Genomic DNA, 16693 nt, shown 5'->3' with positions numbered 1-16693 from the left:
GTAACAAAATGTGGATTAAGTCAATGGGTCTGAATACTTTTCAAATGCACTGTATATCTTAATTTGGAAAATGTTCTCTGACTTTTTTAAACTTTTAAAATATGGAGTAAGTTGTGTAGATAGATCTGTAGGGGTAACACATCAAATTCATTTTAAGGCAGAAAAATGTGAGAGAAAAAAGTTCAAGTGGGTGTAGACTTTTTATAGGCACCGTACTCAAATGAATTGCCATAAAAAAAATGTAACCATTATTTTACCAGGTAAATGAACTGAGAACACATTCTCATTTACAGCAATGACCTGGGGAATAGTTACAGGGGAGAGGAAAGGGGAGGAATGAGCCAATTGTAAACTGGAGATGATTAGGTCGCCATGATGGTATGAAGGCCAGATTGGGAATTTAGCCAAGACACCAGCGTTAACACCCCTACTCTTACGATAAGTGCCATGGGATCTTTACTGACCAAGAGAGTCAGGACACCTGTTTAATGTCCCATCCGAAAGACAGCACCCTACACAGGGCAATGTCTCCAATAACTGCCCTGGGATATTGGGATAATTTTTTAGACCAGAGTAAAGGGTTCCTCCTACTGGCCCTCCAACACCACTTCCAGCAGCATCTGGTCTCCCATCCAGGGACTGACTAGGACCAACCCTGCTAAACTAGCTTCAGAAGCAAGCCAGTTAGACAAAAGTTAGAGGTTTTGATGATTACACAAATAGAATACAACTCAAACCAAGTGTTTTCACTTTAAACAAAAATGTTACCCCTTTTCAGCCACAAATAGAAACGTCTTACTTGCTTGTATCAATTTGTCTGGGTTTACATTAGACGCATATTATTCAGACCAATACAATGAGGTGTAGAGATATTGAGATGGATTTGGGGCCTATTATTTTACGGGCGATGGATGGAATTAGTATGGCTCTTGCTATTTTCTTAGTAGTACGGGATTGGGTAGGAGGATTTGCAGTATGTAAACCTTTTTCAACCACACACTTCGGCACGGTAGGTGGCGGCATGCATCTTTCACGTTGTTTTGCCGACCGCCAGTAATACCAAAGAAGAAGGTTCAAGCAGGCCGGAAATCACAACAAATTGAGCGCTGAGTTGTTCGTTGAACACTCAAATTCAAATAGCTACATGGTAGCTTGCATTTGTTATCACCAACTGCAGACTGTAAGTAATAATAAAAAAGTAAATGTGCATGAAATCACTGCGGTAGCAAGTAGCTGTAATTGATAGAAAAGGGCCAATTTAACAGTGAAATATGTATCGTGGTCGGCCTCTTCCACCTCGAGGAGGGTACCCGCAGCAGTGCGAGGGCCGTGGTCCTACTCCTGTCCGGCCTTATCCTGGGCCACCGTTTAGAGAAGAAAGAGGCAGGCCCAGACCTCCTTTTCAGGGTTACCATGACGGGCCTCCAGACCCGTACAGGCGTTCTCCACCGCTCAGGAGGTATCCTTCTCCCGGTTCAGTAAGTCAATATTGGGGCAGCGGCCCTCCCCCAAGAGAAGTAAGTGCAATAATCAAGTGCGGGATACTGTCTAGCCGACTAGTCTGCCACTTGCTAACTACATTGGTAAATGTAGCTTTAAAAAAAAAATCGTGCATGTTGTCTGTTTGCATAGCGCATTGGTTAGCTAGCTAACTAGGCTAGTTATCATGACTATTTGTCACTGTTTATTGTTAACCAGCTACAAGCGCAGGTGCAATTTTAATTTACAGTGAAACTGGAAGTTGCCCTGTCCCTTGCATTGGCTCCTATTTCCTTTTCACTGGAGCAATGCATTAATTTGCCGAAATGCTGTGTCTAATAACTTCAAAATCCTGTCAAACTATTTATTGTAATGAAACTGATTACAGTTAAGGGATTTGATTACAAATCTGTTTCTGTCAATAGAGCTCTCATTCTTCTCCCCGTGGTGGCATCCCCACAGACCACAGTCTGGTAATCACTGTGGGCAATGAATTGACTGGACCACCTGGGGCAGGGCTACCCTCAAGAGACTACCCTCCTTACCTGCCAAAGAGGTCCAGTTACGATGGCCCTGACGACCGTGGCCCCAGGAGGCAGAGTCCCAGCAGAGGGAGAAGCCGACATCGTAGTCGCAGCCCGGGAATCAGGGGACGGAGCAAGAGCCGTCCTCGTAGTCGCAGCCCTACAATGGGGGGACAGAGTAAAAGCCGTGCCAGAACTCGCAGCCCTGCAATGGGGGGAAGGAATAAAAGCCGTGCCCGAAGTCGCAGCCCTGCATTGGGGGGACGGAGTAAAAGCCGTGCCCGAAGTCGCAGCCCTGCATTGGGGGGACGGAGTAAAAGCCATGTCCGAAGTCGCAGCCCTGCAATGGGGGGACGGAGCAAAAGCTATGCCCGAAGCCGCAGCCCTGAATTGGGGGGACAGAGTAAAAGCCGGGCCCGAAGCCGCAGCCCTGAAATGGGGGGACGGAGCAAGAGCCGTCCGCCAAGCAGGTCCCGAAGCAGGAGCGGGAGTCGTGGCCAGAGCTATGGACAGACCCGCAGTATAAGCAGAGGAAAGAGTGTTGGTCCACACAAGAGTAGAAGCCGCAGTGTCAGTACCAGCATTAGCTGTAGTAGCAGTAGCAGCAGTAGCAGGAGCAGCAAGGGAGGCGGTAATAAGATAAAGAAGATGAGCAGGTTCAAGGAGCTGGAGTTGGCCCGTCGCCACAAAGAGATGGAAGACATGAACATGCCCACAAAGTCCATCCTGAAGAGGCGCATGGACTCTGAGACTGACTCCCCCCCATTTGTGCAGGTAGGGGACATATGCCATTTTATTGTGTGTTTAATTAATTATGTAGTATATAGCTGTGTCGTGTATTACCGATCTTCATACTCATTCTAACCCTGTCATCCCACAGTTACCTTTTTTCTTTTATCTAAATGATTATCATGATTAATTTGTTCAACATATATTGTTCTTTCGTTTTTTGTTTTGCAGAACAGTGATTCTCCAAGAGTTACCCCTGGTGCTGAGGCAGAGCGTCTCCTCTCAGCTATGAAAGGCATGGACCCTAACATGTTGGCCACCATGCTGGGAGAACTGAGAGATGATCCACGCATGGCCCAGGGCAGACTTGATCCCAGTGGGATTGCAGGGATCCTTGGCTTGTTGGGAGGTGCATCTGCACCGCAAGAGGAGAAAAGGAAGAGGGTACCAGACATTGATGATGAGGAGAAGTTCCTTTATGGCGATGAAGATGATCTAGAGAAGGGCAGGTCTCAGACTCCAGCAGGAGTTCCCCGTCAACAACACAGTCTGTCAGAGCTCTATGGTGATATTATGAGTGAGCCGGCAAGCTATGGCGCCTCACAGCACCTAGAGGCCCATCCTGGTATTGTCGATCAGAGAAGCTCTCGTCAGCAACAGGTGGACATGAGGTATCAGCATCAAAGTAGGTCCTCTGCCACCCCTGACCATAATATCAAGGTTGAAGAGCCTAATGACTACCCACTAGGAACAGGACCACTGGAAGGGAAGGAGAAGCAAGACGTGGAGGAGTACGAGAAGATCCAGGACCTCCTCAAAACCATTGGGCTGGATCTGGGGGTGACGGAGATCAGCAAGATGGTTGCCAGGACTCAGGAGCGTCTGCATGGAAAGAGGCCCCCTCCGAAACCCCCTTCCCCTTGTCCTGGGAGGAGGCGGGGTCACCGTGACTCTTCAAGAAGCTCAGGCAGGAGCAGGGGCATGCATAATAGCCACAGTGGGAGCAGCTCCAGCAGTGGTAGCAGTCATAGCGAAAGCAACAGCCCGAGTCGTAGCAGGAGCCTGAGCAGCAGCCTTGATAACAGAAGGAGCCAGAAGAAGTCACCCCCATCTGACAGACGCAGCACCCATGGGAAGACTCGAGGCAGCGGAGAGGTGAAGACTGAAACTACTCCAGTGACACCCACCCACCCTTCTATCTCCATATCTGCCTACGCCCAAGCCCAGACACATGGTCTGGTACCACCCAACTATCCACCTCATGGCTTTGGGCAGTATGGGAACTGGCCGTACATGCCCCAACAGTGGCCGATGTACCCACCTCCATCTATGGGCATGCTTCCTCAATCTCCCATTGAAGATTTTCCGAAAGCCCCGCCGTTTGACAGACCATACTTGAACGTCCAGGGGGGTGAAAGACAAGGTGAGAACAAACCATTGAATAAGTGGATGTTTAATTACTTGTTCATTCCTCTTCAATAAATACATTTGGTTGGTGATCAATGAAACTGCAGCACGTACGGTGCTTTCGGAAAGTATTCAGACCCCTTCTCTTTCCCCACATTTTGTTATGTTACAGCCTTATTCTAAAATGGATTAAATCAAAGCATGTTCCTCATCAATCTACACACAATACACCATAATAACAAAGCAAAAACAGTTTTTTAAACATGTTTTCGTTCTCCCCAATTTTGTGGTAACCAATTGGTAGTTAGTCTTGTCCCATTGCTGAAACTCCCGTACGGACTCGGGAGAGGCGACGGTCTAGAGCCTTGCAACCTCTGAAACACAACCCAACCAAGCCGCACTGCTTCTTGACACAATGTCTTCTTAATCCGAAAGCCAGCCACACCATTGTGTCAGAGGAAACACTGTAGACCGTGTCAGTGTGCATTGCTCTCGGCTTGATGGGACAAGAACATCCCTGCTGGCCAAACCCTCCCCTAACCCGGACGACGCTGGGCCAATTGTGCGCCACCCCATGGGTCACCCGGTCGCAGCCGGCTGCGACAGAGCCTGGACTCGAACCAGGATCTCTAGTGGCACAGCTAGCACTGCGATGCAGTGACTTAGAACCTCTGCGCCACTCGGGAGGCCCCTTTTTAGACAGATGTATTGAAAATAAAAACAGAACTACCTTATTGTCATAACTATTCAGACCCTTTGCTACAATACTTTGTGTCCATTGAGTCCACCTGTGGTAAATTGAATTGATTGGATATGATTTGGAAAGGTACACACCTGTCCAGATAAGATCCCATAGTTGACAGTGCATGTCAGAGCAAAAACCAAGCCACGAGGTCGAAGAAATTGTCCGTAGAGCTCCTAGACAGGATTGTGTCGAGGCACAGATCTGGGGAAGGGTACCAAAATATTTCTTCAGCATTGAAGGTCCCCAAGAACACAGTGGCCTCCATCATTCATAAATGGAAGAAGTTTGGAGCCACCAAGACTCTTCCTAGAGCTGGCCAAACTAGGCAATCGAGGAAGAAGGGTCTTGGTCAGGGAGGTGACCAAGAACTTGATGGTTACTCTGACCAAGCTCCAGAGTTCCTCTGTGGATATAGGAAAACCTTCCAGAAAGACAACCATCTCTGCAGCATTCCACCAATCAGGCCTTTATGGTAGTGGCACATGAGAGCCAGCTTGGAGTTTGCCAAAAGGCACCTAAAGGACTCTCAGACCATGAGAAACATGATTCTTTGGTCTGATGAAGATTGAACTCTTTAGCCTGAATATCAAGTGTCACGTCTAGAGGAAACCTGGAACCATCCCTACTGTAAAGCATGGTGGTGGCAGAAGCATGCTGTGGGGGATGTTTTTCAACTGCAGGGACTGGGAGACTAGTCAGGATCAAGGGAAAGATGAACGGAGCAAGGTATAGAGAGATCCTTGATGGAAACCTGCTCCAGAGTGCTCAGTACCTCAGACTGGGGTGAAGGTTCACCTTCCAACAGGACAACGATCCTAAGCACACAGCCAAGACAATGCAGGAGTGGCTTCGGGACAAGTCTGAATGTCCTTGAGTGGCCCAGCCAAAGCTCAGACTTGAACCTGATCGAACACAAGCATTTCACTACACTCACATTAACATCTGCTAACCATGTGTATGTGACAAATACATTTGATTTGATTTGACATCTCTGGAGAGACTTGAAAATAAGTTTGCAGCAACACTCCCCATCCAACCTGACAGAGCTTGAGAGGATCTGCAGAGAAGAATGGGAGAAACTCTCCAAATACAGGTGTGCCAAGCTTGTAGCGTCATAACCAGGAAGACTCAAGGCTGTAATCGCTGCCAAAGGTGCTTCAACAAAGTACTGAGTAGAGGGTCTGAATACTTATGTGAATGTGATATTTAATTTACATTTTTTTATTTTAATACATTTGCAAAAAGTTCTAAACCTGTTTTTGCTTTGTCATAATGGGGGAATTTGTCAATTTGATGAGAAAATAAGTAATCTTAGAATAAGGCTGTAATGTAACAATGTGAAAAGTCAAGTGGTCTGAATACTTTCTGAAAATACTGTAAGCTGTAGTTTTAATTATGTAACTCCTGTCTAATTTTGTACATTATTCCTGTATAGCATCATCAAAGATGGCCGCTCAGGATAATGGCAAGGACAGGAGGGTTTTAGAAGAGAGAAATAATGAAAGCCAAAAACAAAAGGTGGAGTATTCAGCTATCCACTTAAATTCAAATGAAGCCTACAGTATTGTCATTTGATGCTGTTTTGGCATACACTAGTTCTCTAATGATTCTCCTGCATTCTGTAGGTTCTTGAAGAACGTGAAAAACTGAGAAGAGACCGAGACATCCGCATGAAGAAGAAAGATTATCTCATGAAGGAACTGGAGAGATTGCGAAAACAGCAAGGTACTTCAATCATCTCAAAGCCTTTTCTATATTTGTTAATTACATTTAAAAATAAAAATGTATTCAGGAGGTTGTTGCACAGTTGGATACATTTTTCATTGTTGACTTTGTAGGGGAACTGCTGCGCAAAAAGCGGCGTGAAAAGGATGGCCATAAGGACCCGTTACTGTCAGAGATCAGTCGGCTGCAGGAAGAGGTCATGTCTCAGATTGCTGTGCTCCGCAACGAGCACGAGGTAGCAGAGAAGAAACGATGCGAGCTTGACAAAGTGGCTCTTATTCTCGGTCTACAACCAACTGACAAGCCCCGGCGAGAGGGTCGGGCTTCTGGAGACCTTGAGCATCCAACACACCCACCACCTCCAGACAAGGAGAAGAAACAGGAGCACGCTCGAAGCCGAGAGGTATCACCTGGGGTCCAGGCCTCTGTCAAGGTAGAATTCCGTAAGCTGCTCCAGGCACAAGCCAGAGAGCTGAAGTACTGGTAAAACCTTAGAAAAACATGTACATTGTTGCTGCAGAAATGTAATTATTCTGCAGAAAGTGACAGGTCAACGTTGCTTTATTTCACGATATGAGTCTAAATGACATAAGTAACTATTCAAAAGGTACGGTTTTGATTTAAATGTATACTTGCCCTTGTCTGATTCATTAAATACCAGTAAGCAGTAATTGCGCTACATGACCAAAAGTATGTGGACACCTTCTCGTTGAACATCTTATTCCAAAATCATGGGCATTCATATGGAGTTGATCCCCCTTTTGCTGCTATAACAACCTCCACTCTTCTGGGATGGCTTGCCACTAGATGTTGGAACATTGATGCGGGGACTTGGTTCCATTCAGCCACAAGCATTAGTGAGGTTGGTCACTGATGATGGTCGATTAGGCCTGACTTGCAGTTGGTGTTCCAATTCATCACAAATATGTTCGATGGGGTTGAGGTCAGGGCTCTGCAGGCCAGTCAAGTTCATCCACACCGATCTTGACAAACCATTTCTGTATGGACCTCGCTTTGTGCATGGGGGCAATGTCATGCTGAAACAGGAAAGGGCCTTCCCCAAACTGTTGGCCCAAAGTTGGAAGCACAGAGTCATCTAGAATGTCATTGTATGCCAAGATTTAAGATTTCACTGGAACTAATGGGCCTAGCCCAAATCATTAACAGCCTCAGACCATTATTCCTCATCCACCAAACTTTACAGTGGTCACTATACATTGAGGCAGGTTGCGTTCTCCTGGCATCTGCCAAACCCATATTTGTCTGTCGGACTGCCAGATGGTGAAGCGTGATTCATCACTCCAGAGAACGAGTTTCCACTGCTCCCGAGACCAATGGTGTCGAGCTTTACACCACTCCAGCTGACGCTTGGCATTGTGCATGGTGATCTTAGGCCATGGAAACCCATTTCATGAAGCTGCTGACAAACAGTTATTTAGCCAGCAGCATACCACCCTGCATACCACTGCTGGCTTGCTTCTGAAGCTAAGCAGGGTTGGTTCTGGTCAGTTCCTGGATGGGAGACCAGATGCTGCTGGAAATGGTGTTGGAGGGCCAGTAGGAGGCACTCTTTCCTCTGGTCTAAAAATATATATGCCCCAGGGCAGTGATTGGGGACATTGCACTGTGTAGGGTGCCGTCTTTCGGATGGGATGTTAAACGGATGTCCGGACTCTCTGAGGTCATTTAAGATCCCATGGCACTTATGGTAAGAGTAGGGGTGTTAACCCTGGTGTCCTGGCTAAATTCCCAATCTGGCCCTCAAACCATCACGGTCACCTAATAATCACCAGTTTACAATTGGCTCATTCATCCCCCTCCTCTCCCCTGTAACTATTCCCCAGGTTGTTGCTGCAAATGAGAACGTGTTCTCAGTCAATTTACCTGGTAAAATAACAGTTTTTTTTTTTTTTTTTTTGCTGACGTTGCTTCCAGAGGCAGTTTGGACCTCGGTAGTGAGTATTGCAACTGAGGACAGAGCTTGTGTGGCCTACCACTTTGCGGCTGAGCCGTTGTTGCTCCTAGACTTTTCCACTTCACAATAGCAGCACATACAGTTGGTTGGGGTAGCTCTAGCAGGGCAGAAGTTTTATGAACTGACTAGTTGGAAAGGTGGCATCCTATGACAGTGCCACGTTGAAAGTCATTGAGCTCTTCAGTTTGTCCATTCGACTGCCAATGTTTGTCTATGGCAATGTCATGTCTGTGTGCTCAATTTTCTACACCTGCCAGGAACGGGTGTGGCTGAAATAGCCGAATCCTCTAATTTGAAGTGTGTCCACATACTTTTGTATATAAAGTGTACTTTGAATACCTGGCATTCAGCCTTTTGCTTATACATCATAGATGGGGTTAAACAATGTGTGGTGCACATACTGCTCAGGCTTACCTGGACAGACCGTGTGCTATGTCATCTGTTGTTGTTGTCCAAGAGGCAGAGTTTGACTCCTCGGTTTAAAAGTTCCCTCTTTGTATGCCAATGTCTGACCCAACTAATCTCAAAACTGGTCTACAAATGCATGCATGTTTACAAATGATTGTGTTTTAAACCTGCAACTTATGTGGAAACCTGTTCAGTTTCATATGGCAAACAGTTGTGATTTAAGCATAGGGTTACATCTTCTCTGATGTCTCACCCTCACAGTATTTATTTATGAAAGACCACCACCATGTCAAACTTTTTCTCTGAAAGAGTTTCTGGAGATGCCACAGTCAGGTAAGATGTTTGTTAGAAGCTTGGATGTAGGGCATTTACTTTCATGGATTGAAAGATTAACATCATTCTTTGTAGTTTAACTGTCATTTCATAAGAGCATTTTCACCATCAACATGTAGGCTAGCTAGGAGATCAGCGATTAGTTGGGATGAAGACTTTGCATACAGAGAGGGATCCCAATAATGTGGACTGTTTTAATCCTTTCCACTGGATCAAATTATTTCTAATTTGTTAATAGGGTGATGGTGTATCTCTAATTTATTAGAACACTTAAACATGGGTATTCAATTAAAATAATTGTTGTTACATATTTTCCATATCCAATATTTGAAGATGAGAATACACGAAAGTCAAATGGATCTCATTGGAAACTCAACTCTGAATTGTAGCTGTTTTGTTGCGAGGAGTGAATCTCCTGAAATATCCTATTTGATGTTTTTCCACTCCACTCATGGTCTCTGAACAACACTCATCGAGCACTCATTTCTCACAACTTTTTTGCTCAACTCACAGATCAGTATTTAAAATGTAATTTTGACCATTAATTGGAGGAGATAAGCGTACAAGAATATGACAATGCGAGTCAAATATTAGCCTTAAAAACAGGATTCTCTGACATAACCTGAGTAACTCCCTCAAGGCTGGAACACAGATCTCCTATGTTGTCAAGGTGAGCGTTTTTGAAATTTCAATGTTTGGGGAACATCGTTAAATTCTCTTTGTTTTGTCGTTTTAATACCGTTTCAGTATTTTTTTTTGCCTGCTTCCTCTAGGCTTATTTAGCTCTTTTGCTGACTTGTGTAACTTCTGTTCTTCATTAGGCAGCATCATTGTCCATAAGAGCCTCTACTAAGAAATCCCCAGCCAGTACCCAGCCTCCTGAGCATCCAGCAGACCTGTTTGAATACTATGACGCTGGGAACCACTGGTGCAAAAGCTGCAATGTCACTTGTGGTTCCATGTTCGATTTTTTCACACACTTGCACAGCAAATCGCACCGAAAGGTTTGTGTACCATTTATAGAATGTTCCAATAAGACTCCAGCTCCAGCAGTTCCGGAGTCTTGCTGTGGAACTTGTCACATAACGTACAGACTACAGAGAACAAGCAAAAGGCTACGCAATAAAGAAATGTGTTAGCTAGACAGTGTTGCTTAATGTACAAGTCTTTAATCATACATTTGCGATTGAGTGGTCAGGTAGCCGTGCTGTTCATGCCTTTACCAGCACAGCTGGAGCTCAAGATAATCAATTAAATTGCATGGCCGGAACTAATATTTAATAATGAATTATGACCTAGCATTGTGTCATTGTTTTGGGAAAGGTATCATCATCCAATTCAACACTTCAGTTCATCCTGTCTAGCTAGCTAGATAGTGAAGTTTACATTTAACTTAATAATTAAATTGCTATTTATTAAACACTTGGATGGACACATCTCTTTACAGGCCCTGTTAGCTATGAAGTCCGCTAGCTAGCTAGTTAGCTACCTTGAAATGAACGCAGCAGACTCCTGAATGTGATGTGGAAATAGGCAAGGATTCTTGTGCTCTCTGCTAAGGACTTATTGGCTGCAGCTGGACCCTTCTTGGTCGTTCAGTCAGTGACTTGAAGAGCTTTTGTTTACTATCATGAAAATGCGGTCTCCTGTTTTTGTTCTTTGTCCCCATATCTGGTTGAATTTCCTTTACCTTTCCAACGTGGCATTTTTTGTTTTTTTGAATTGTGCAGTCTTGTATTTTTACAGCAAATTGTTTATGCATTCTTTTTTCATTGGCACTGTGCAGACTCAGGATCCTTACAATCGACCATGGACGTCAAGTTCCTCCAACAATGAGATTAATAAGATTTACTCTTCAGGGGAGAAAATGACTAAACCTGCTAAAGGTACAAACTTGAATTTCTGTTTTTATACATTTCCCTTTTTCTAAATATTTGTAATGTACTGTTAAATGTTGTTAGCAATCTTTTACTTTTAGGCTCTTTGTGCTGGATCACTGCCACAGTTTGCAGTCACTGAATACAAAACTATGCATAAGAAGTAAGAAATAAACATTGATTTCTATATGCAATGTAAAGGGGGTCATTTTGGGCAACCGTTAGTCAATTACAAATGTTGTTTATATGTCCATGTTTACTGAATGTACTTATACTCTCCAAGTAACGGACCTACATTTTATAACAATCTACTTTTATAACAGGTTCTTCCATGGAGAGCACAGTAAAGGTAATAATCAATGATTGTTTCCTGTGACCATTAGGTATTTTTAAAAACCTCTCTCTCTTTTTCTCTCATAGGATCTGAGTTTTTGGTGCCTGTGAGGGGATATTATTGCCAGCTGTGCGAGGAGTTTTACGGGGATGCAATTTGTGCTGAAGATCATGCCACGAGTCATACTCACAATGAGAAATACAAGGTAGGCCATTACTAGTTGGGAGTAGGATATTATTTCACTAGGGCTACATTAAGGATGTTTACAAATGTGAAATTTGGAAACCTGGTTCGGTTTCCTGCTGCGTTTTGTTATTGCTTTGTGCACACAGTAGTCTTTTGTCTACTTTGCAGGCCTATGATCAAATAGTGTCTGAAATGTTTAAAAGGAGCTTGCCTGGTGCAATAGAAATCATAAAATAGTACCTCATTTGACACCCCAGGCAGGCTCAAGCAAAGTATTTAAAATACTATTTGAACCCTGGTCTGCTACTTTGGATAACTTAGACATGTATCATTTTGTAATTTAGGTGAACTATGTTTTCCTACAGTAGAGGTTGCAATACAAGTTTAAGTATGTTCACCTAGCCACTGTCACCAACCGCTAATTTAAGCATTTTCTAAAATCATTTAAAGTCTAAAGTTCAATGACTTGGTTTGAATTTATGAGATGATTTGGGCATGAAATGTCATACATGCTAATATTGGGTACATTGATTAACGTTGTTTTTTGGTTAGAAAATTCTGTTAGTGTTTGGTGTTGGTGGCTAGGTAAACAAACTCATTGTGGATTGCACTCTGTCCTTGTCCATACACTGCCAACAAGGTAAGAACTCTTGGATGAACTGTCCCTTTAAGTCTAATTTTAGGGACAGTTTTTATTTTGTATTATTATTATTATTTTTAACTTTAATGATTTACCTATGTGTTTGGTCCTTCTGCTAGAAACGAATGTATGAGTATCCACTCTACGAACAGAGAAGGAACCTGGATCGTCAGGCTGGACTCACGTTGGAAGTTGGTGACAAAAAGCACTCTGAGCTCAAACGCAAACACGAAGAGGAAGAATCCAAAAAGAGCAAAGAGAAGGAGGAAGGGAAACATAAACGCAGCAAAAAGGACAAGGGAAAGGACAATGAGAAGTTCAAACACATGGAGAAAGAGGGGAAGGCGAAGCACAGCAAAAAGGAGAAGTACAAATATTACAAGAGGGAGGAGGAGGAGGAGGAAGAGAGGGCCAAGTATAGCAAAAAGGAGGAAGACGAGAGGTCTTTGTACAGCAAGAAAGAGGAGAGATATAAACATAGCAAGGAGGGGGAAGAGTGGCCCAAGTACAGTAAGAAGGATGAAGAGAGATACAAGCATAGCGAAGAGGAGGAGTGGTTAAAAAATCGCAGGGAGGAGGAAGAGAGGCCTAGGTCTAGCAGGGTAGAGGAGAGACCCAAGTTTAGTTGGAGGCATAATGAGGAGGAGGAAGACCGGTCCAGATATGGTAAGGGGAAAGAGCCCAACCCCAAATATAGCAAGAAAGAGGAGGCGAGGTGTAGATCAGAGAGGGAGGATGGGAAACCTAAGAATGAAAAGGAGGAAAGACAATCAAGGAAAGACCAGGGTGAGCGTCAAAGGGAAGAGGAGAAGTCAGGATCTAAAAAGCAGTCTGAGCCTGAGAAACCCGGTGAGCCTCCCAAAGTGTTCTGTGGGCCTAATCCAGCATTGAGAGCAAAGCTGCGCAAGAAAAGTGAGGAAACAACCAAAGTAGAGCCAAAGGCTCCGTCTGCTTTTGGCAAGTTCAGTTGGAAGAAAAAACTAGAAAATGAGCTTGCGAAGGAGGCCGAGAGAGTGGCTGCTGAGTTCCTGAAGGAAGATGAGGCAGATGCTGAAGAGGATGACGACCCGGATGCGTTTTCAAAGTCTGTGGCCGCAGCCAAGAGCATTGCTATCAAGCTGTCAGGAAAGACAGTCATCCCCCCAACTAACACATGGGTACCCTTCAACTCTGGGAAAATACGCCCAAACCTTCCTGCTCCCTCCGTGGTCCTGAGAAAGTCCTCCGGACTTGGGCCCTGGGTCTATGCTAAACCGGCCCCTCTCAACACCTTCCCCTCTATCAAACCACCCGGTGCCAGTGGAGAGACGCCTCTGCCTGTCATACAGAACCAGCCTATAAAGGACCCTGTACTGGCAGCAGACATCATTTCCAAGGCGTTCTGTGGTGAGGAACTGGAGTCAGCAGATGGCACCTGGAAGCCAGGTCCCCATTTTACACCAGACAAAAAGAAAGCTTCCACAATGGAGTCTGTTAGTCAAGCCCCCACGTCCACTCCTTCAGCAGTGATGTCGGAGTTCAAGACTCCCCTGCCTCCCCCACCTGTCCTGATAATGATGACCATGGAGTCGGATGTATCTGCACCAGGAGTCCCTGAGAGTGAGCAGAATGTCCCAGTGATGGTCACACCCCCTCCTTTCATGCAGAGACCCCCAAGTGAGGTGATGAAGAAATCAGAAAAACCGAAGTCTAGCCTAGCTGCCGCAAAAGCACAAGATTTATTTGACATATTTTATAGCAGCAGTACCACATCCACCACCAGCACTGCCATGTCCACTAAAGCAGTCATAGAGTCCAAAGCTGCTCCGAATTACTTAAAGAGCAGCGAAACCTTGGAGGCTACGGCCCCACAAACAGAGCAAATCCAAACGGAGCTCCCAGCTCTTGACAACAGTAACACCATTGAAACGGACACAAAGGAGTCAATGGAGACTGAGCGTGGGTCTGACCCACAGCCCAAGGAAGATGCGCCTGAGAATGCCCCCATACAATTGGATAACCCATCAGATACTCTGGGTATCTCAACGGAGACCCTGGATCTCCCAACAGAAGTGCTGGGCTTAGAGCTGTTTGATTTAAATTTTGATTAACAGATCCCACTAGAACGCAGGCCATTGGAGGGTGGGTATTTTAGGTAGTTGATGGGATTAGGGTGTACATTAGAGGGGAACAAATAGTAACCAACACATCCCTCTCATTAGAAAACTAAGCCCTGTTGCCTTGGGCAGGTTGATGTTTATTGTCATGAATCTTGCCCTGGAGGCAGAACTGAGTGATTTCCGTTAGATGGGCCAACTGCAAAGTCATAATTGGCTATATCGTAAAAATGTAAGGTTATATATTATGACTTTGTGGCTGTGCCACCTAGTGACCACTGCAGAGTTGCCTCCAGTACATAAATCATCCCAATAAATGCCAACCTGCGTAATATAGTGGCAGAACTTGAATGGATAAGGAAATCAAACTTCCACTGAAAGATATGAGACGTTCTTAAGTGATGAATCTTCAGAAATGTTGAAGCTTGTGCTGCAGTTCTTTTTGTGTTGAATAATTTCTTCATTCATCTCAACTTTTCTTTACTTAAGGTAACGTACAGTACCATGCTTATTGATTACTATACTTTTGTGTGTATCCATGTTCAGCCTCTTAAGCAAGTAGTTATTTTCTCTTTAAATGATTGAATGGTATTTTAATACAGGAACAAGAGAAAAAGTTCAAAGAAAACAGCATTTGGTAAGGTAGTGCAGCATGGACCAAAATACCTGAACAATGTTTTATTTTACAATTGTGCCATGTAATATCTGTCACTCTTTACAGCACCCTCCAGAAAAGAAGATGTGGAATATATATGTATATATACTCATGAACATAACCTTGGAATTGTTGCTCCTTTTTAAAAAAAAATTGAACTTTCCATTGGTTCACTGACTGTACTATGCGCAATGCTATTCTGTGTTAGTTAGTGAAAATAATCAAACTGGTTGTCCCTTTTAAATGTTGTTGCTAAAGTAGAATTCAAATAAATGTCAGTGACCACAACATTTTCTCTTATTTCTCAGACCTTGTAGTCGGACCCTGTAACCATAAAGCATCACTATGGTATGCCCCTTGCAGTCGAAAGGAATTCTGAAGAAAAACCTCACTATGAGTGTCTGCAACGGGCAACTCTGAAATGAACAGGACAATGTTAATATACAGTGGCTTAGGAAAGTATTCAGACCCTTTGACTTTTTCTACATTTGCCTTATTCTAAAATTGATTCAATATATATTTTTTTCAATCTACACACACTACCCCATAATGACAAAGCAAAAACAGGTTATTAGATTTTTTTTCTAATTTATAAAAAAAAAAGGTGACATTTACATAAGTATTCAGACCCTCACCTTTGACAAGCTTGGCACAGTTTCTCCCATTCTTCTCTACAGATCTCCTCAATCTCTGTCAGTTTGGATGGGGAGCGTTGCTGCACAGGTATTTTCAGGTCTCTCCAGAGATGTTCGATCGGGTTCAAGTCAAGGCTCTGGCTGGGCCACTCAAGGACATTCAGAGACTTGTCCCGAAGCCACTCCTGCGTTGTCTTGGCTGTGTGCTTAGGATCGTTGTCCTGTTGGAAGGTGAACCTTCACCCCAGTCTGAGGTCCTGAGCGCTCTGGAGCAGGTTTTCATCAAAGATCTCTCTGTACTTTGCTCCGTTCATCGTTCCCTCGATCCTAACTGGTCTCCAAGTCCCTGATGCTGAAAAACATCCCCACAGCATGATGCTGCCAGTACCATGCTTCACTGTAGGGATGGTGCCAGGTTTCCTCAAGTCGTGAAGCTTGGCATTCGGGCCAAAGAGTTCAATCGTGGTTTCATCAGACCAGAGAATCTTGTTTCAATCAATTTTAGAATAAGGCTTTAACCTGACAAAATGTGAAAAGTCAAAGGGTCTGAATAATTTGCAAAGGCACTATTAAATTAATGATGGACGTCATTGTGTGTCCAATTAGTCTGACCTGACAGCGATTTCTTTATTTTCCTTCATTTTTTTCTTCTGCAGAACCTATATAAGTAACATAGCAAAGGTGAGAGCAGTCTAGTTATTCTGTTTGCTACTTTAAGAATGATATAATTCTGAGTGCCAGTGATTGGCCTTGATCAGATGTCTGGCAAAAAACATCTGAAGTTTCTACTAAATGTAATTTTCAATAAAGCCTGCTGGGACATCAGTCTTCACTTCAGAAAAGGTAAGGCCACTTGTATCAACAATGAAGATATGATGTTCCTGTAAATGTGCTGTGGAAGGTGGATAGAATTTAAGGCAATACAACCTATACATAAAGTGAATT

General features: G+C 44.1%; 1 protein-coding gene across 4 annotated transcripts; it reads left to right on the top strand.

Moving 5' to 3' along the window:
• The first annotated feature begins 1052 nt into the window (after positions 1-1052).
• LOC110502365 (zinc finger protein 318) lies at positions 1053-15401 on the top strand. 4 transcript variants are annotated; one of them, XM_021580332.2, is made up of 10 exons: positions 1053-1180; positions 1905-2777; positions 2964-4155; positions 6320-6402; positions 6510-6609; positions 6723-7042; positions 10147-10329; positions 11112-11211; positions 11623-11741; positions 12482-15401. In XM_021580332.2, exons 1-10 carry the CDS (start codon positions 1145-1147, stop codon positions 14450-14452), a joined length of 4977 nt encoding a protein of 1658 aa, XP_021436007.2. In that variant the 5' UTR covers positions 1053-1144; the 3' UTR covers positions 14453-15401. The 4 variants fall into 4 exon arrangements, with proteins under 4 accessions (XP_021436007.2, XP_021436005.2, XP_036815564.1 ...); XM_021580330.2 differs by having other exon boundaries at positions 1055-1478; XM_036959669.1 differs by having other exon boundaries at positions 1055-1517; positions 6723-7012.
• Positions 15402-16693: the final 1292 nt, after the last annotated feature.

The sequence above is a fragment of the Oncorhynchus mykiss genome, chromosome 23, assembly GCF_013265735.2.
Source record: "Oncorhynchus mykiss isolate Arlee chromosome 23, USDA_OmykA_1.1, whole genome shotgun sequence".
Classification (NCBI taxonomy): domain Eukaryota; kingdom Metazoa; phylum Chordata; class Actinopteri; order Salmoniformes; family Salmonidae; genus Oncorhynchus; species Oncorhynchus mykiss.
Note: the sequence above shows the minus strand (reverse complement) of the source record. Positions and strands in the feature narration are given on the sequence as shown.

Excerpts from the sequence above, each read along its gene's own strand:
- LOC110502365 (XM_021580329.2), top strand. The coding sequence starts at position 1,272 with ATGTATCGTGGTCGGCCTCTTCCACCTCGAGGAGGGTACCCGCAGCAG. Across the intron at positions 7,043-10,146 it reads GGGTCCAGGCCTCTGTCAAG|GCAGCATCATTGTCCATAAG; the intron begins GTAGAATTCCGT and ends GTTCTTCATTAG. Across the intron at positions 11,742-12,481 it reads CTCACAATGAGAAATACAAG|AAACGAATGTATGAGTATCC; the intron begins GTAGGCCATTAC and ends TCCTTCTGCTAG.